The sequence below is a fragment of the Neomonachus schauinslandi genome, chromosome 5, assembly GCF_002201575.2.
Source record: "Neomonachus schauinslandi chromosome 5, ASM220157v2, whole genome shotgun sequence".
Lineage (NCBI taxonomy): Eukaryota > Metazoa > Chordata > Mammalia > Carnivora > Phocidae > Neomonachus > Neomonachus schauinslandi.
This window is the reverse complement of record NC_058407.1, coordinates 83774082-83796120: the sequence shown is the minus strand read 5'-3', so window position 1 is coordinate 83796120 and position 22039 is coordinate 83774082. Positions and strand designations below refer to the sequence as shown.

At 35.6% G+C, this 22039-nt stretch overlaps 1 protein-coding gene across 3 annotated transcripts in view; it reads right to left on the bottom strand.

Moving 5' to 3' along the window:
* Positions 1-22039, bottom strand: part of ABCC9 (ATP binding cassette subfamily C member 9) — a 131969-nt gene that overhangs the window by 50601 nt on the left and 59329 nt on the right. For 2 of the 3 annotated variants that reach the window (XM_021690780.1, XM_021690781.1), the window contains exons 17-20: positions 16946-16984; positions 15475-15576; positions 13730-13814; positions 12341-12421 (exon numbers count right to left, since the gene is read on the bottom strand). In XM_021690780.1, coding sequence (XP_021546455.1) covers positions 12341-12421; positions 13730-13814; positions 15475-15576; positions 16946-16984 — 307 coding nt within the window. The remainder of the gene's footprint in view (positions 1-12340; positions 12422-13729; positions 13815-15474; positions 15577-16945; positions 16985-22039) is intronic. The other variant, XM_044914911.1, reaches the window with a different exon arrangement.

The window sequence follows — 22039 nt, the reverse complement described above, 5'->3', positions numbered from 1 at the left end:
GGAAGGAGTTTCTCACCTCTAGTGTCCCACTTGTTACGGGGGCCACTAAATGTACTGGCTCCCATCACCTCACTCTGATAGCCAACAGGGCTTGCATTCATGAGTCCCACAGGACTATAGCAAACAAAGAAGTTTTTAAATAGGCATAGGAGCACGCCACATGGCTATACACCCTGACTCAGTGCATTATAGAGCAGGCAAAAATGCTCATCTCCCAGTTTCTCCCTGGAAGGGGTTTGACTAAATATTTTCCCAGCTGCTGCCTGAAGGTCCAGCTTCTAATCAGTCTCCATTTAGGTGCTGACTGAAATCCTCCCTTTTGGGACATTGATGGGTCTTAGCACACCATCAACTACTGGGAATCAGTAAGAATAAAGACAGCAGCTTGGGCAGTCACAAAGTTCTGAGAGGCAACCAAAAGCTTGGGTCAGGCTGATTGATGAGGTTCATCACCTACAGGAGACCAGTCTGTCAAGACTGGGAGAGCTGTCTACTTTACTAATGCACAGAAAGCAACACAGAGAGTCAAGGGAAATTAAGAAACAAGAGAACATGTTCCAAACAAAGGACCAAGATAAATCTCCAGGAACCAATCTTAATGAAATGGAAGTAAGTGATTTATCTGATATAGAGTTCAAAATGCATGAATAAAGCGAGAATTTTAACAAAGAGATATAAAATATTAAAAAATACCAAACAGAAATCATAGAGCTAAGAATATAATAATTGAACTGACAATTTCAATAGAGAACTTCAACAGATAACTAGATCAAGAGGAATAAAGGATCAGTGAACTGAAAGACAGGGCAGTGGAACTAATCCAGTCAGAAGAACAAAAAGAAAAAAGAATGAAAAAGACTGAAGATAGCTTAAGGGACTCAGAGGACACCACCGAGAAGAGCAATATATTCATTGTAGGGGTCCCAGAAAGAGAAGTGAAAGAAAGGGGCAAAATGTTTATTCAAAGAAATAATGGCTGGAAATTTCCCCTACCTGGGGAAAGAAACAGACATCCAGATCCAGAAAACCCCAAAAGTGCAAAAAAAGATGAACTGAAAGAGAGCCAAACTAAGACACATTAAAATTAAATTGTCAAAAGTTAGACAAAAAGAGAACCTTAAAAATAACAACAGAAAAACAACTTGCTACATACAAGGGAATCCCCATAAGTGTATAAGATTTTTCAGCAGAAACCTTGCAGGCTAGAAGATAGAGGGGTGATAATTCAAAGTGCTAAAAGAAAAAAAAAAAAAAAAAAACTACCAACCAAGAATCTTCTACCCAGCAAAGTTGTCCTTCAGAACTGAAAGAAAGACAAACAGTTTTCCAGGCAAACACAAGTTGAAGAATTTCATCATCACTAGACTGCCCTTACAAGATAGGTTAAAGGAGTTCTTCAAGCTGAAATGAAAGGACACTATTTAGAAAGAAGAAAACAAATGAAAGCATAAAACTCACTAGTAAAAGTAAATACATAATTAAGTTAGAATATCCTAATATTGTAACAGTGGTTGGTAAATCACTTAAAACTCTAATATTAAGGTCAAAGAGAAACAGAAATATTTTATTAGTGGATACACAATATAAAAAGATTAAAACTGTGACATCAAAAACATAAAATGTAGGGTGAGGGGTATGTAAAAATGCAGAGCTTTTGTATGTACTTACAGTTAAGTTTTCAATTAAAACAGACTGCTTTAACTATGTTTTATGTAAGTCTCATGGAAATCACAAAGCAAAAACCTGTAGTCTATACACAAAAGGCAAAGGAATTAAAGCATGCTACTATAGAAAATTATCAAATCACAAAGGAAGAGAGCAAGAGAGGAAGAAAGGAACAAAGGAAGTACAGCACAGCCAGAAAGCAATTAATAAAATGGCAAAACTAAGTCCATACCTATTAAATCACTTTAAATGTAAAGGGACTAAATTCTCCAAACAAAAGACACAGAGTGGCTGAGTGGATTAAAAAACAAGTCCCGACAATATGCTGTCCACAAGAGGCTCACTTCAGCTTTAAGGACATATATGAACTAAAAATAAGGGATAAAAAAAGATATTCCATGCAAATGAAACCAAAAGAAAGCAGAGGTAGCTATACTTATATCAAATACACAGACTTTAAGCCAAAAACTATAACAAGAAACAAAGTTCATTTTATAATGATAGAGATCAATTTATCAAAAGGATAAAAGAATTATAAATATGTACCAAATATCAGAGCAACTAAATATGTAAAGCAAATATTGATAGATCTGAAGGGAAAAGTAGACAGCAATACAATAATAGTAGGGGACTTCAATACTCCACCTTCAATAATGGATAGATTATCTAGACAAAATCAAAAAAATCAAATAAGGAAAATCAATAAGGAAACATTGTATATTTTACAAGGTCAGCATACCCTGATACCAAAAGCAGATAAGGATATTACAAGAAGAGAAAATTATAAACGAACATCCTTGATGAACATAGATGCAAAAATCCTCAACAAAATATTAGCAAACAAATTCAACAGTACATTAAAAGGAATATACATCATGATCAAGTGGGATTTATTCCCGGGATGCAAGGATGGTTCATTACAAGCAAATCAATTAATGTGATATATCACATTAAGAAAATGAGGAAGAAAAATCATACAATCATCTTAAAAGGTACAGAAAAAGCATTTGACAAAGTTCAACATCTTTTCATGATAAAAACTCTCAAAAATTTGGATATAAATGCATATCACAACATAATAAAAGCCACAGGTGACAAACACACAGCTAAAATCATTCTCAATGGTGAACAGCTGAAAGCTTTTCCAATAAGATCAGGAAGAAGAAAAAGATGTCCACTCTCATTACTTTTATTCAGCATAGTACTGGAAGTCCTAGCCAGAACAAATAGGCAAGAAAAAGAAATAAAGAGCATCCAAATCAGAAAGGAAGAACTAAAGCTGTCAATGTTTGTAGATGACAAATATTATATGTAGTAAACCTTAAAGAATCCACCAAAACTGTTAGAACATATCAGACAAAGGGCTAGTATCCAGGGTCACCTGGGTGGCTCAGTCGTTAAGTGTCTGCCTTCGGCTCAGGTCATGATCCCAGGGTCCTGGGATTGAGACCCCCATCAGGTTCCCTGCTCCTCGGGAAGCCTGCTTCTCCCTCTCCCACTCCCCCTGCTTGTGTTCCCTCTCTCGTTGTGTCTCTCTCTGTCAAATAAATAAATAAAAAATCTTTAAAAAAATAAAAAGGGGCTAGTATCCAAAATCTATAAAGAACTTATCAAATTCAACACCCAAGGAACAAATAATCCAATCAAGAAATGGGCAGAAGACATGAACAGACATTTCTGCAAAGAACACATACAAATGGCCAACAGACACATAAAAAAGTGCTCAACATCACTCAGCATCAGGGAAATCCAAATCAAAACCACAATGAGATACCACCTCGCACCATTCAGAATGGCTAAAATTAACAAGTCAGGAAACGACAGATGTTGGTGAGGATGTGGAGAAAGGGGAACCCTCCTACACTGTTGGTAGGAAGGCAAGCTGGTGCAGCCACTCTGGAAAACATATGGAGGTTCCTCAAAAGTTTGAAAATAGAGTTACCCTACGACCCAGCAATTGCACTACTGGGTATTTACCTCAAAGATACAAATGTAGTGATCCGAAGGGGCACCTGCACCCTGATGTTTATAGCAGCAATGTCCACAATAGCCAAACTATGGAAAGAGCCCAGAAGTCCATCAACAGATGAATGGATAAAGATGTGGTATATATATACAATGGAATATTATGCAACCATCAAAAAATGAAATCTTACCATTTGCAACAACATGGATGGAACGAGGGTATTATGCTAAGCGAAATAAGTCAATCAGAGAAAGACAATTATCATATGATCTCACTAACATGTGGCATTTGAGAAACAAGGCAGAGGATCATAGGGGAGGAGAGGAAAAAATGAAACAAGAAGAAACCAGAGAAGGAGAAAAACCATAAGAGTCTTAATCTCAGGAAACAAACTGAGAGTTGCTAGAGTGGAGGGGGGTGGGAGGGATGGGGTGGTTGGGTGATGGACTTTGGGGAGGGTATGTGTTGTGGTGAACGCTGTGTATTGTATAAGACTGATGAATCACAGACCTGTACCCCTGAACCAAATAATACATTACATGTTAATAATAAAAATTAAAAAGAAAAGAACTAATAAGTGAACTGCAGGACATAAAATTGACACACAAAAATCATTTGCATTTACGTACACTAAGAGAGAACAATAGAAAGGGAAATTATGAAAACAATCCCATTTACAATCACTCAAAAAGATTAAAATACCTAGATGAATATAACAAAGGAGGTGAAAATCTGTACACTGAGGACATCGGTGAAAAAAATTGAGACAAACAAATGGAAAGATATTCTGTGTTCATGTATAACAGGATGACTATAGTTGGTAATACTGTATTGTAAAATTGAAATTTGCTAAGAGAGCAGAAGTTACGTGTTCTCATTCCCCCCCCAAAAATGTAAATATGTGAGGTAATGGATGTGCTGATTAACTCAATGATTAACTCTCATGATGTATGCATATATCAAATTACATGTTGTATATCTTAAATATATTTTATTTGTCAAATATACTTCAATTAAAAAAAAGAAATTTCAGGTGGAGTCTGACTGTAGCCAAATTAACTACCTTTGCTAGAACAAATCAACTATCATTATGGGAAAATATAAGAATTTAGGGGCTCTACAATATATCACCTACAATACCCAGGGTACAGAAAAAATTAACAGATATATAAAGTAATGGGAAAGTTTGGGCCATAGTCAAGAGAAAAAGCCGTCAGTAGAAACTATGACTCAGATGTAAGAATTAATAACCATTTAAAAAGTTATTATGATATATTCAAGGACTTGAAAATATACGGTAAAAAAAGCATAAAAATATTAATTGGATCAAATTAGATAATATAAATAAAGTACTTAGTATAGTACCAGGTAACTGATAAACACTAAACTAATGACAGCTATTATTATATTATCAATATTAATAGTAGTAACTACAAGGATATCATACCTACCACTGAACTAACCAACAATCATCTTGGGAAGAAAGGAAGTTTTCATGTATCAATTAAGACATTTAGAAAATAATTTGGGAAATAATTCACTGGTGATGACATTCCTGTTAATTATTTTAACATACGTTTTATTTCTATAATGTTATATACAGCATGACGTTTTGGAATCCTTAAAAGAAGAAAACTCGGAACTACTAGAGAAAACTGGAATGTTTCCAGAAAACAATGAATTAAAAAGCAAAGTGACATGCAGGGAAGATGGTGAAGAGATAATTAATCACCAATTAAAACACCACTCATGGCAGGGAATGAGAGAAACTCAGGGACAAAATAGTACAAAATGGTAGAGGTTTCTGGTAAAGAATTGGGAAGAGTGATTGGAACAATGAAAAAGGAATTCATAAATGTCTTCTTCATCATTCTTATATCTTCGTTGGTCCTCCATACATGCAATATGAAACAAATTTTTACTTTGTCTTATGGGACCAAAAAAGGTGTCCACTCGATCAACTACACATAGGTTACATATTGAAATATTTAAAAATTACAACAGGGGAAAAATTTCTAAACAATTGAGTAAGCACAATCATAGTGTATATACAGATAAATTGCATTGGCTAATTATCTGGACAGTGAAATACAGAAACAATTTCTATCGAGAGAGAAATTAATATCTGGAAGTTAGAATAAATGCATGTATGTGGTCATTACACTAGTGATATGATTAGCTCAATAATTTCACAAAAGTCTCCATCAATCTCTGCCTGCATCAGCAGAAACTATAAGCAAGAAGGCTTTATTAAAGTATTTAGGAGAATCCTGTATGAAAAAGAAATATTAGCAAGGCATTTAGATAGTTAAAGGGTGATTTAAAATTATAATAGCTTTTAAAAAAATCAGTCTACTGATTTCATCGTGATGAATAAAGAGGTGATATAATTAATGTCTTCAAACGGCTTTTATGGGAATACATTTAACCACAGAGACATGCTTACAGTAATCTCATTTATTTAAATCATTTAAATAATGCAACATTTTGGACAATGTAATATTTCAGTTAATAAAATGATTTTGTTATACAGACACACACATATAGATACACATATACATATATATCTTAATGTGTGTATATATATCTTAAACATATAATTAAACAAAATGGGCTTAATGACACATTGTCTTGATTGTCCTGAAATTTCTTTGGATGACATGGGAGATACTTCAAAATTTTTCAGAACCTCTGGATCATCTTAATGAACATTATTTATTTTTGAAATGTTCCAAGAAGAAGTATGAATAAGAGATTGAATTAGCTTTCTACTACCATCTATTGAGTTTCTTTTTTGAATCATCATAGACATCAGCTTCTTACTTGTCATTTAGCTTCTTTTAATAACAAGAAAATCTCTTATTTGAATTTTCTAATTGTTAGATTTTGGATAAGTGACAGAAAGACCAACTGCTAATATATGGAATTTCTTTTAACAGAAGTTATGATGGAACTTAAGAATTACTTTAAAAAGGAGAGTTCAGATATCAATAGAAAGTGATATGGGATAAAGTAGTGTTTCCACAGAGATGGAAAAATAGCACTGGTATCAGGGTTATACCGACAAAAGTTTCTTTATCTCCATTTCCAATAAAGCAGCAAGGATATAATGACCAAAACTAAGCTACCAGCAAATCACTGACTTTCAAAAATCAGGTAATGATTGTAGAGGTAATCTGATTGTTTCTGAAACAACCTACTGCCTCTGATTCCAATAAAACCCTAAGAATCCCTTGTGATACAGACAAAACTATTCCAAATAATTCTGAGAACTTTTCACATAGAAATAGGACATGAAATAGAAATGAGTTTTTAATAATAATTCAGTTTGGTTTTCTATAAAATTCTGACTTTAAATGTGTAAGATAGTAAGGCAAAGGGAAAGTCCATTATCTCTGAGTTGAGAGGCTAAAATTTTAGTCATGACTCCACCTCTCTGATGCTGGGTAATTTTTCAAACTTGGTTATTTCATTTGCAAAATGGAGATAATAGAGAGACTTGTCAGCACATAAAATTGTTGCAAAGATCAAATAAAAGAGTGTTGTAAAAGTCTCTGTAAAGTGTTTTAGAAGTGTTATTTTATTATTATTTTCTTATAAAGTCGTGGTAAATTAATACTTTGCTAATCCCTTTTAAGCATCACAGTGAGAGTTCAGTGACTTCCAGGAATCTCTCTTTTTTTTTTTTTCTTCCAGGAATCTCTTAACAAGGAAGAGTGCAGTGGTTAAGAATACAGGCTATGCGAGACAGGAGTCCATCAAAATCCTAGAGAAGAACACAGGCAGCAATCTCTTCGACCTCAGCCGCAGCAACTTCCTCCTGGAAACATCGCCAAAGGCAAGGGAAGCAAGGGCAAAAATGAACTATTGGGACTTCATCAAGATAAAAAGCTTTTGCACAGCAAAGGAAACAGTCAACAAAACCAAAAGACAACCGACAGAATGGGAGAAGATATTTGTAAATGACATATCAGATAAAGGGCTAGTATCCAAAATCTATAAAGAACTTATCAAACTCAACACCCAAAGAACAAATAATCCAATCAAGAAATGGGCAGAAGACATGAACAGACATTTTTCCAAAGAAGACATCCAAATGACCAACAGACACATGAAAAAATGCTCAACATCACTCGGCATCAGGGAAATCCAAATCAAAACCTCAATGAGATACCACCTCACACCAGTCAGAATGGTTAAACTTAAGAAGTCAGGAAATGACAGATGTTGGCAAGGATGCGGAGAAAGGGGTACCCTCCTACACTGTTGGTGGGAATGCAAGCTGGTGCAGCCACTCTGGAAAACAGTGTGGAGGTTCCTCAAAAAGTTGAAAATAGAGCTACCATACAACCCAGCAATTGCACTACTGGGTATTTACCCCAAAGATACAAATGTAGTGATCCGAAGGGGTACATGCACCCCAATGTTTATAGAAGCAATGTCCACAATAGCCAAACTATGGAAAGAGCAAAGATGTCCATCAACAGATGAATGGACAAAGAAGATGTGAGATATATATATATATATACACACACACACACACAATGGAATATTATGCAACCATCAAAAAATGAAATCTTGCCATTTGCAACGACGTGGAAGAAACTAGAGGGTATTATGGTAAGTGAAATAAGTCAATCAGAGAAAGACATGTATCATATGATCTCACTGAAATGAGGGATTCTTAATCTCAGGAAATAAACTGAGGGTTGCTGGAGTGGTGGGGGGGTGGGAGGGGTGGGGTGGCTTGGTGATAGACATTGGGGAGGGTATGTGCTATGGTGAGCGCTGTGAATTGTGTAAGACTGATGAATCACAGACCTGTACCTCTGAAACAAATAATATATTATATGTTAAAAAAAAGAAAGTAAAAGAAGATAGTAGGAAGGAAAAATGAAAGGTGGGAAATTAGAGGGGGAGAAGACCCATGAGAGACTATGGACTCTGAGAAACAAACTAAGGGTTCTAGAGGGGAGGGGGTGGGGGGATGGGTCAGCCTGGTGATGGGTATTAAAGAGGGCACGTATTGAATGGAGTACTGGGTGTTATACGCAAACAAAGAATCATGGAACACTACATCAAAAACTAATGATGTAATGTATGGTGATTAACATAACATAATAAAATAAAATTTAAAAAAAGAATACAGGCTATGCAATCAGGCCATCAGGGTTTGTATCCTTGCTTCTCTATTATTGTGTGACTCTGGATAAATTATCCCCCAAAGCCTCAGCATCCTCATTCATAAATAGCAATAATAACAATAATAATAATAGCAATGATGCCAAAATTAATAGGGTTGTTCTGAGAATTAAGTGAGTTAATGTACTTAGAATCATGCCTACATCATAGAAAGCCTTTAAGAGTGGTTGCTATCATTTATGTGCCATAGCTTCATTATGTAGCATCTTGGTGTTACAATCAAATGTAATATTTTTTACAACTTAATAAAAATCTAAGTTTGATGAGTTGAGAATCATTCCTTAAGATTCAATTTGTATATTAATATTTTGGGGAGATACTTTTTTTAAAGAAAGCAAGACAATTTGTCAAAAGACTAATTCAATGAATAAACAATTCTTTATTTTCAAGAGCATATTATTTATTTTTATATACATATATACAGTTCTCACTAATATATTCTTCCTATATTCAATGAAAATGTGTAAGTAGTATAAGCTTTGCATGGATATACTTTTGAAAATAACATAAGTATATTCACTGATACATTTGTAGATGCCATAAAGCTTCAAAAATAACTAATATACTTGAAACATCATTAAGATGTTTCCACTTGGCTTTGATATTGTGCAAAGGCTAATATGATAAAGTTAATTAAAGCAAAACAACATCATCCAAGTAATTATTTGCTCAAGGTCCTTAAAGATAGGAGAAATGTCTTTTTCTCCTTTGTTTCCTCCACCCAGCACAGAAGATGGCACTGAGAACATTCACTAAATATTAATGGATGGAAAGAAGGAGGGAAGGAAGGGAGGAAGAGAAAGGGTTGGAAAAGGGAAGAGAGAGATGGAGGAATGGAAGGAGGAAGCTAGGAAGAGAAGGAGGTAAAGGGGGGAAGGCAAAAGGAAGGGAAAAATAGAACAATATAGGTAGTAATTTGACAGTAATATATAATTTTTAATACCAGAGAATCTTTGCTGATCAGAAAAACAATACTCAACAGACATGCTATTCTAGCCCAGACTTTGCCACTCACTAGTCATTAGTCCTTGGGTAAGGAACTCTATGCATATGTTTCTTCATCTAACATGGGGATACCATCTACCCTCACAGCACACTCGTAAAAATCAGATGGGATAACACTGAGTGCTTTGTGAATTTTTAAACAATGGAAGTGTAAGATATCATTTTGAGGTAATTATTAAAACACATAAACAGTATCTTTTTTGCTGCTAAAATATTATTCAGTTTCAGGTTCCAATGAAGTACATACAATATTTAGATCATAAGATCCAATAGTTTAAAGGTTATCTGAACTGACCAGAGTGCATCCAGAACACATTTTTTCAAAGGGACTCTGACGAGCACTATTATATCCAGGATTAACAAAAGTTATAGAAATTATATTATTGTGGAAGAATTAAAAATACTAAGCTTGCTTAGTTTAGAGAAAAGTAAATTAAGGCAAGTTGTGGAAATAATATTAAAATGTTGAATATGGCTGCATAAAAGAAATATATGCTGCTGCAGAAGCAGAAGGAAAACCAATTAATGAAAAATCCACAGAAGCAAATTTTAATCATATACTAACTTTCCAATAAGAGCTATCCGTGGTAGGCAGGATAACAGCTCCCAAAGATGTCCGTGTCCTAATTCCCAGAACCTGTAAATATGTTGCCTTACATGGTAAATGGGACTTTGCACATATGATTAAGATTAAAGACCTTGAGATTGGAAGATTATTCTGGATAATCCAGATAGGTCCAAACTAATTACATGAATCCTCAAGAGCAGAGAACTTTCCCAGCTGTGTAGAGAGGAAGATGTGAGTAGTAAAAAAGGTCAGAGATACAAAGTTGCTGGCTTTGATGATGAATGTGGCCATGAGCCTAAGAGTGTGGGCAGCCTCTAGAAGTTGTAAAAGGCAAGGAAATGGACTCTCCCCTGGAGCCTCCAGAAGAGAACACAGTCCTGCTGACGTGGATTTTCACTCAGTGAGATCCATATTGGACTTCTAATCTACAGAACCATCACATTGTACATATTATTTAAATCACCAATTATGGCAATTTGTTATGGCAGCAATAGGAAATTTATACACTGACCAACAAGGAAAAGGCCACCTTAAAGTTAAGCAATCTGTCTTGAGAGAGAGTCATCAAAAAGCTCTTAAAAGCATGTGCCCGGCCAGCTCAGTCAGTAGAGCACGAGACTCTTAATCTCAGGGTCATGGGTGCGAGCCCCATGTTGGGCGCAGGTCCTTTTGAAAAAAAGCTCTTAGAGGCGATGTGAAAAGTAATCCTATAAAGAATGGATGGAATCTACAATAAATTAATCGTACGACTTCTTTGAATTCCATGACTCTACAACTGAAATAAGTAAGGGTCATTAAATTGATGGCAATGGAATGAACAGGGATAGAATACTACACCCAGAGAACCTTGGTCTCTTTCAGATTCCCAAGTCATTTGGTCTTCAGGTAGGTCAGCCATTAAATGATCCCCAAATTCGAGAAGTCATTGCCAGTTGTGGGTCTATCCACTGTGAAAGGGATTTACAATTACATAAGTTACTGCTAGATCCTGCTTTGGTTTTAATGGTGTGTTTTTCTGGAAAATTTTGGGGACAGGTATTCTTAGGGATATTAACCATTTCCAGTGTGTCCAAATTCTATTCCTATCCCCAGCAATAGATCCAAATTTAGCGGGAAACTCCAAAACCAACCTACTTTTTGAAGAGCTTCTAGATATTAGATGGAGTGAAAACTCTAAAGTAAGTCTGGAAACCAGATTTATAAATGGTGAATAATTGCACAGAAGGAGAAGGCAGAGGAAGAATGCATTTACATAGTCTACTGGTCTCTAATATACATACTTGTAAGTTAAGTTATTTTGGCTACCTCCTGCTGGAGGAACCAAACTAGAACAAAATTCATAATCAACATAACCATCAAATTCTGTTTATGGATCCATAGGTAGAACCAAGTTTTTTACCCAGGATATACATGAGATTCATCCAAGGAGCTCTTTTAAGACTCAGACTCTAGACTCTACCCCCATAAATTATGATTTGGTAGGTCGAGAGTGGTACCAAAATTTCTATAGTTTTAGAAAGCTTCACAGTCAAAGCTCATGCACAGCTTGAATTGCATACCACTGGAATGGAGTACTATGCTCACTTACCCCTCTGTCCACCAAGAGTATATTTTCTAGTCCTTTTTTTGTCAGCAAATATAAATGAGAAGACATGATCCTGTCCAGTTGATCCAACACCATACAGACTTTTTCATTAATGATCCTCATGGTTATGAAACTCATATAAGCAACAATTTAGGGCACCTAAGTCACTTGGACACCAATCCGGATACCCCAACTTTCAACCTTATGTTTGAACTATGGGATTTTGTTTCCTTTATATTCTTTATGATTTCAGAAGTTAAACTGTCTGTCCTTCAGTCACTTGACTTGTCTCTAAAGGCTCATTTGTCCAGAGGGAAAAATGAGGTAGAAATAAAGGTCATATTCTCACCAAAAAGACAATGTTGGTATTTTGATAGAGAGCTCGTGCCACGCAGATTCTTTGCCTCTGACCCCCACTCAGGTTGATGCCCTAGAGAAGAAATAACCATAAACATCCACCTTTTCCAATAGTAAAAATTCTCTTAAAAATACAAACTTCTTTTTAAAAAATCTTAAATTAATGGTAATTTATTAATTAAATTGTGATAACATTGTTAAGGTAAAATGAAAATTGTCTATTTTCTGGTCAATGCTTTATAATTATATTAATACTTTATAAAGTACTGGTCAATAGTTTATATTAAGATAATTTTTGACTGTTAACATAAATCCTTTTTTCACTCTGATAGACAGCTCTGTTGTACAAAAACATCAATAACCAAACACATGGTGAGTTGAGTGCTAAACACAGCAAGTAACTCCAGAATTTTTACTAGTTTTGTGAATTGTGTCTGTAGTTTACTTAACATATACCTCTTAAATTTGATATTACCAATTATGTTCAACAGAACTATATAGCAGTACTATATATCAAGTACTAATTATAATTTATATAATCAAATACTAATTATAAACATTTTTAAACTATATGGAGCACTTGGTATATGCTAGGCTTGTGTGAATGCCTTTACATTCCTTATTTCTTCTATTCCTTATAGCAATTCCAATATATAGGTATCATTCCCTTTACACACGAGGAAACTACAAGTCCATACTCTTAAATACTATACTGTGCTGCAGTCAAGAATAGGCATTAAGAACACAGACTACAGAGTTAGACGAATCCCAGCTACACCACTAACTGGGCAAGTTCTTCAATGTTTCTCAGGTTAGTTTCCTCAGCTGCAATATGCAGAAGATGATAACACCCATATAACAAATTTGCTGTAAACATAGATAATGCATAAAATTTTTGCCCAGTACTTGAAACCTATAAGGGTCAAAAAATTTTAGCCAAAATTGTTATAAAGATTATATACAGGCATAAATATTTTTTAGCTGCCCAGAATAGTATGACATCACTGTAAAACATGTTTACACAAAGAAAAAAAAAAGGAGACTTTAACAAGAATAAACAGATGTGCACAAGAGTGGAAGAAGTCAGAAATAATCTCAATTTCAACTCCAAGTAAGGAAAAATACATTTGATCAAAGGCAGGAACTGCATTATATTCCTTAAGAACTCTCTAGTAGCTAGCATGATGTTACATAGATGGTGGTTACCCAACAAATACTTAAGAGTGGAATTAAAGCTCCTGTGCTCCTGTTTCTGGAACCTGTCACTAGGACAACACACAGCTCCTATACTCTCAGATTTCATTATGCTCCATTAAAGGTTAAAGACAACCAGAAGACTTTTCTAGATTTTTGTTTATTGTTTAAACTATACATAGCTCACCCTCTCTCCAATTTCAGTTTGGTCTCCAAAAGGTAGTAAGTCAATATCTGGCTGAAGAGAACAGGCATCTGTAACAGCTTTGTACCTTTGGGAGAAATTATTTTGAATTTTTAGATCACTATTAATATACTGCCCATAAAGTAAGTCCCAGGTTCAATATCTTGGAAGCCGAAATACAACATTTGTTGAACAATTTAGTACAGATTAGCCTCTACAGTAGGTTTGTGGACACAAAGCTAATTAGATATTGGTTCCCACTCTTATAAAACTACCAAATGGAGCAGAAGACTGATAAAGAAACATATAATAAAATGGATCTCCTTAGGCACTACAGCAGGGGTAGGTGTAAAATGCTCCTAGAATACATAGAAATGGCTGACCACTCTGAGAAATTAGTGACGGCTTTGCAAAGGAGGCAACACATAAGCTGTACCCAGAAGAATGAGTTGTAATTTGCACAGAATAAAATGAGGGAAAGGAAGCTTTAGGAATTGCACAAAGGTGAAAAGGTCATGGTGCATCTCAGGGACAACAGGAGGCTCACTCAAGTTGAAACACAGGTTGCAGGTGGGTGTCTGCATATGGTCATGCATGCAGAAGGGAGGAGAAATAGAAGGTGTTCAGGATTGACGATACTCAAATAGATCTAAGGCTGGGACCGGAAATGATAAATTGGAAGTTTAGGGAAGCATAGAGATAGGGAAGGCTGGGGAAAATATCCATAGTTTCATTTTCTCAATCATCTAGTTTTAAAATATTAAAAAGTCATTCTTGAATAATCCCTCTTCTTCCTTGCTCTGACTTTTCCACTCTTTTTCTAGAATGGTTTTCTGTCAACCGTCTCTTCTTTTCTATTTCTGCAGTCACCCCCAAGGGTAGGCAATGAACACTGCATGCCTGGACGATTATTCCAACAAACATCTAAATGTCTCCTTGCTACTAATTCATATTCATCTTGTATGTATCTGCCATTACACTTCCAGACTAAACATCACATTTACTTTGCTATTCCCCTTTCTAAAACTTACAGCGCCTCCCCAGAATGCACTGAATTATATCCAGTTGTCTTTTAAGGCACTCCACTACATCATTTCAGCTTTTATTTATAAACTAGTTTGCCACTGTCAATACACATAAATCCTTTCCTGACTGGTTTGTTCCGCAGGCCTCAAATGTTCCCATGTAATTTAGGTTCTTCCTCCCACACTATCTGCTTTCCTCTTCCCTCCCCTCCTCATGCCTCTCCCCTGACCTAATTCTTAACTTTCAAGGTTTGACTTAGGGTTTTAAGACCCAGTCCTGAGATGATGGCTTCATGAAAGGGTTATGCCTTTGTGCACTCTGGTGGTATTTAAAGATGGTTAAGAGATGGCGTATTTTGGCTGCTCTCAGTAACTAGACCTCTCAGATCCTACATTATTCTTCTTTCCATCAGTAACTTTCCTTCTGCTCCTTGCTTTTTTCCTTCTACTTACCAATAACCTCAGTAACTCCCCCTGCCCCCCCCAATTCCATTTCAGCTGTTTAGTTTGGTGTACAAGTTGTTCTCAATAAATGTACAAGATGGGCTGAGACTTCCACTAAGACTTCTCTTTAAAAAGTTGACTCAGAAGACCTGGTGGTGAGGAGGGAGGCAGGCAAGCAGGGAAAAAGGAAGTCATGGCTATAAAGGTTCCCATGGACCAAACATAAGGATTAGAAATAGTTTCTCATTTTAGTTCTAAATTTTATACATTCAAAATTACCTCTGTTTGTTGAAAGGACTTCCAAAGGTAATATTTTCTTCTACTGTAGCATTTAATAGCCAAGGCTTTTGAGCTGCATAAGCCACAGAATACCTGTTCCTACTGGAAAATGGAAAAGAAAAACAAAACGCCAAAATTATACCAGGGTGTTGTGCTGTGTGTATTTTAGTAAAACTAAGGAAAATAAAAGTTGATAAAATATCTCAGACACAGAAATGGAAACTTCCAAGAAAGAACATTTTAATAACCACCAACCTTATTATTTAATGGTTAAGTATTTCACCTAAATTAAAAGGATTTGAATTTAATCAAAATGTCTCCCAATGTGCAAAATTTAATTTTGCTTTGCTAAAGAAGTGTTTAAATAAATTGAAAATTTACTTTCTAAAATGACTGTAATTTTAAAGATAATTAAAAGATAAATAGCAACACACTCTCTCTGATTGCCACAGCTTTTTACTTTTTATTAAAAGCACTTTACGTAATTATTAATTTTATATGCAGACCTTAGGAAAAGACATGAATTGGTATTGTGTCTGTGGCTTAATCACATTAACATATTTTAAGATAATAGGTAATATATAATTATTTCAAAACAAAGAATAATATATTGAGGAGTCCATTTTAATATTGAAATAACACACATCTAAAAACTACATATTTCAAAACATATTGAAATAGTTTATTTTTTAAAAAATTATAACCTCTTCCTCCTCCCCCATTTTTTTTTTTTTTGCTTGCAAATTCTACCAGATGTCTATATATCAGACTTTAATTTGCAGTAACAAATACATGTGAGTTGAAGATAAAGAATACGATGGGATTGGGGTAAGAAAGGGATCAGCTTTAAAGTCACACTTCCACAGTTAGTTCATGGTCTGTAAGTACTAATTAAGGAATCAAGGTTAAAAGATAGTAAGGTTAAGAAAAAGAGTAATTAGAAATTCTCAGTGATCACCTGAAACATTATGTCTTAGGAGGTTAAAAGACATGATGATACACAGTATGCTAGTAGTCTCTTAGATAACCATATGTACAGTAAAACAGTGGTTCCCAACTTCTGACATGTCTCCTTCCCCTCCCCCCAGTCTTCCTATCTCTAGCTTATGGACAGATCCCATCACTGTTTAACTCATAAACAATATACATATTCTTGCATTTTTATTTTATGAAGTCCCAAAACCAATTTGCTAAGAAAGAACAGTTTGAATTTCAGCCAAAGTTGAGAACTTTGTGAATCATGGAGAGGAAAACCATTGACACAATGGGCCATTTTGTTTGGTAAGTTAATTTTTTAACAGCCTATAAGTGTTGGGAACCACTGCTTTTGGAAATATGTAGGCACATTTTAATAAAAACTTCATACACTATAAGAATGAATAAAATGACCAGGAGTAAGAGACTGAGTATTAAGTAAAGTCTGAGGAAGAAAGTTATTCTTATTAAACGCAGATTAAAATAGAAATAATACCTTCTGGTTGCTTCAAAAGAAGGTTCAGATTCATTTACACTGCAAGTATGGCAAACAATGTTCATTAATTATGAAATATAAATATAGAATGAATGTGTGCATATATCAGGTTGGAAATAAAATAAACATTGAACATATTCAAGAGCTGTTTCCCAAATGGTTTTTGATATTAATTTCAAAGACAAACCAGACAGATAATAGTTTTCTTTTACATCTTCATCAGCTAGGAAATAGTTACTTAGTAAGCTTCCAAAAGATAGACAGTACTGTTCTATTACATACAAAATCTGGGTTCATACAGTGACCTGAGTTCTACCCCAACTCTGTTCCAACAAGCTGTATAAATTTAGGTAATCTTCCTAGAATAGTTTCCTAGTCTGTATAAGGATTTGGTATCTCCAAGGCCTCCCTACCTTTAAAATTCAAATTTAATCTATTTAAATTCTTAATTAGCTACCCTGTGGCATGAAAAGAAGAACATTTTGGGGGCTCTAAACTTAAAAGGTTTAGACACAGCCTGGCCCTTAAGGAACTGGTGAGAAAGACAGACATGTACAATAGGTCAAACTGCAACATTTGGGTAAAATTAAGTATTGTTTGATATGATTCATGTACAAAAAGGTGTTTGTCTAAAAACATTTAGTTACGTCTATGTTATGGGGGAAAAAAACACCTGAAGACCTATTAATTTTATTGTTCTGAATTTTAATAATGTAATTGAATCCCATCCTTCTGAAAGACCTGAATTCAAAAACTACACACAAAATTGAAGTCCAGTGGAACCCCCAAAATAGATCTGATTTGGCTTTGGAAAACACCATATACTTTTGTGGAGAAAATATACCTAAGTACGTTGCCTGGTGATGTTTAGCTTTGAGCTACTAATGATAAGATTTTCATGCATGCACATTGATAATAACATCTTGGTATGGTTAACGGAAGCAGGAAAAAACTATCTCAGACTAAAAATTCCCTCTCAAAAATGATTATTCCCTAACTTAAGTTGCTCACACACACAAAAATGAAATATACAATTTCCCTTAAGTGATAGTTCCATATAATATGCTTTAGATATAGAGAAATTTGATTTTCTAATGGTAAAAAGCCAGTGAATGACCTCAGTGGTTTTAGTTAATGTGAGGAAGACAGAAAACAGATGAAGAAAAGCAGGTGTATGGCAGAAATTAATGGATTCATTTGCCCACTGGCCATTCAGCCAGAAGTGCCAATTAGACTCATGAAAATGCTCACCAGATGTTTGAAAATGTCAGCCCAGATTGGACATATGAATTTGGAAGGCATCAGTTTTTTTTCAATTACTATTCATTAAATTCCAACTATATTTATTCAATATCAATTTTAAAGTATATATTGATCATCTCCCTAGGAAAAGGACATCCAGTCCACGTTTGGCAAGCCAGGGTATACAGCAGAGTTGCTGCCAGAGGGGCAAGCAAGAGTGAGCTAGATGAAGTAAAGGTGAAGAGTATTTCAGACCCACTAAAACACATACTGATGGTCTTGAGTTATCCTGGCCTTACAAGGAACTGATGTAAATTCAGCATGGCTAAAATGTGGGTGTAAATGGCAAGCGAAGAAAAAAAGTATGAGTGAACTTAAAAAGCATGCACAGCCAGAAAGCAAAGGGGCTCATAAAACATTTTTACAGTTATTGAACTTGTCTTCAGAACAACAGAAAAACACTGAAAAGGTTTAAACAAGAGAGAGTGAGATAGGTTCAGTTTAGATATATCACTCTAATTGCAGAATGTACCAAACAAATTGGAGGAGCAAGATTAGACTGACAGAGAGACCACTGGAAGTGGTCAGTAATCAAGATATGAAGGCAGTGCTTTGAATTAGAATAATGGTGAATGAATGAAGAGAAGTAGATACCTTCAAAGATACCAAGATGGGAGGGGATACAGGAGAGGAAGAAGTTGTGGACAGGGAACACAGATGAGGAAGTGCATATGTTGGGGGAAGATAGCAAATTCAACATCAGACACATTCCGTTTGAGGTACCCCAGGGATTCCCGAATGACCATGGCCAGGAAGCAGAATTTGAAGCTTAGGAGAGAGAGCTGGTAAACAAATGAAGACTTTGTAGTGATGTTTCCCTCCTAATATATGCCTTAGGTATCAAGGGCTTTGGATTCCATCTTTAATTAGTGAGAAGTCAATAAATGACTTCCAACAATTGTAGTTTGTTTCATAATAGAACACAGGTACAGGACCAGATAGAGGAAACTAAATTCATAGGAAGCTATCTGATTGCCTGGTGAGTATGTACAGAGGCAGAAATGAAGGGGACAAAGTCAGAACCTGAAAAACAGCAGTATTTAATAAATGGCTAAGGAAGAGAAACTGGAGAAAGGACCAAAAGGAGCAGGCAAATGCTTTGAGGTAAACTCAACTGTGAGTGGAAGTTAAGCAAGGAGACCTGTTAAAGGAAAAGGTATGGGCAACAATGTCAAGTGGCCAGGAAATCAAGTAACATAATGATCAAAAAGTACCCTATGAATTTAAAAACTAGGATGCCAGTGATGGACTCAATAGTTTCAGTGGAGTGGCAGAGGTAGAAACCAGAGTGCAGTGGGCTAAGGCAAGAGGAGTATAAGAGGAACGGACAAAAGGAAGGGGCTAGAGTAGTAGTTGAAGGGGGCTGTAGGTTGAGATTAGAAAGATAGACAGAGACAGGATAGAGATAGAGATAGAGACAGAGATGGGAGAGTGCTGTTTTTCCACAAATAAAAATAGAAAAGAGCCTGGGGCTGGACTAGATGTGAAGCAGATAAAGAGAAAAAGACAACATGCTTTGGATATAGGGTATCTCAGTCTACTAAGGAGACCATCCACATTAGTTACTTAAACAAAATACAGAGGGACCAGGAGAGAAGGTACATTTCAATCTACCTGGAAGAATAAGAGAAGGTTTTGTCGAAGAGATAATATGTGAGTTGACACTAGAAAAAAAGTGAGGCTAACAATCTAAGGAAGGGCATTACAGAGGAAATGTGTGCATCTGGGAAATGCCTGCAATTCAGAGTTACTAGAGCACAATAGTAAGGGTACGGGGATGGCAGGATAAGAGCTTAAGAAGTTAGACAGGGACCAGATCATGAAAGGTCTGGTATAGTATGCAAAGGTTTTTGGAATATTTCTTGTATGCTTTGGCCAGTCAATAAAAAAAAAAAATTATAAGCAAGAGGTAATTAGATTTTCACATCAGAAAGGTACATCTCCTAAAAGTATGAAGAAAGGTGAAGGAGTTATTACAGTGAATAGTTCACAAATGCAATTCTCCTGAACTAGGCAAATTAAAATAGGCATAGCAATGTTAAGGACAGACAGAAGGAAAGTGACTGGTTGGAATGTGGGGGCAATGGAGAGAGAAAAGAATCTAGGTTGAACCTTTGAGCTCTGACTTGGGCATCCACCAACTGATTTCAGTGGGTGGGGACACACCCCTGCCAAGATACAGGGGAAGTAGGTATTGGAGATATAAGGGATATGAACTCAGTTTGGATGTGTTCAATATGTAGCTCATATAAGGCTTTTTGGAGGAGTTATTAGGTCTTCAGAAGAAAGATCTTGGCCAGAAATGTACATTGGTATGCTGTTAATACTTAGAGAAGAACTGAAATCAAAGATATACATTAAGGGCCATGTAAAGGAACAGGATACTACAACAGACCACAGAAAGACTGAAGAAGAATTAGAATATTCTTCCCCACCTTCTATCTCCACTTATATTGCAGCTCCTTACTTTTTTGACTCCTTAATTTTGCTTTATCCTTAAAATATAAGTTCAAGTATCATTCATTTATGCATTCCCCTAAAAAAGCCTGTTGACCCCACAGACTCAAGTCAGTTAGGTTACTTATTATTTGTTCTTATAAAATCCTGTACTTCTTCTTCCTGGCATTTATAAAAATTTAACCAAATAATTACTTATGGAATTATTTTCTTACTTCCTATGGCCTTCCCTGCTAAGCAGTAAGCTTCATGAGAACAGGGCCTGACTTGTTTTGCTCAGTTATTTTCCCCTAGCAACTAACACAGTGATCTGCATGTCAAAGATATACTAGTATTAGAGTAAGAAAGATAAAATAGATATGGTTCCTTTTGTAGGTAGACATCTTCCATGAACAAATTAAAAAAAAAAAATCTTACTCTTTCGTTTTCCATAGTCCTTCATAGTCCTTAACTTCTAAAGACCACCTCTACAACCTTCTACACAGCAGTAATATGTTTAATCGAATTCAACTGTGGAGGACTATTTTTCTCTTCCAAAATCAATAGAATTATCTCTGACTTCCAACATCGGATCTTATTTGATTACATGAAAATCACCAGGACCACATCCAGACCCATCCTCTACCATTCACTGTGGCAGTGAACCGCACTGAAAGCCACAAAAGAAAACAAAGGGGTCATATGGAAAATCCTCTTCTGGAAAATGGCATAAGATTTCCCTTCTGCATGCAGGATTTGAATGTATTTTCTTTCAAGAGTAAAAATTAAACTTGAGAGCTAGCAACTTTCAAGTATCATGGATGATACTTATGGAATGGGAAAGAGTGACTTTTGCAAGCTAAAATTTAGAACGGGAGCTAGATGTGGACACAAACATGCTGTATTATATCTAATCCAGGAAAGCTGACTCAATGTGTTATTATTCCTTCTTACCAGGCAAAGTCACATGAAAAGGAGTAACTTCCAATTCACCTGTCTTAGAATAATTGAACCACTGTTACAAAGCTGATGATATCAAGACACTAGAAGATAGAACATCAGCACATATGGGGCCTGACAGGAGGATTGTTAATAGCTTGGGCAAGAGGGAAAGGGAAAGAAAGGGAAACCAAAAACAAATGATGTCGTGTCTCACATGATTACCACACTTATTACACATTCCAGACTCCCTCACTGGAACCGCCCATTAGGTAGAGCAGTTTAGTTCTAGCTCCTAAGATGTCAGTAGGAATTACTGTTTATTAAGACAACTAGGGAAAACAAATTCATTCAGGCAGAACATTTGCTTTTCTTTCTTTCTTTCTTTCTTTCTTTCTTTCTTTCTTTCTTTCTTTC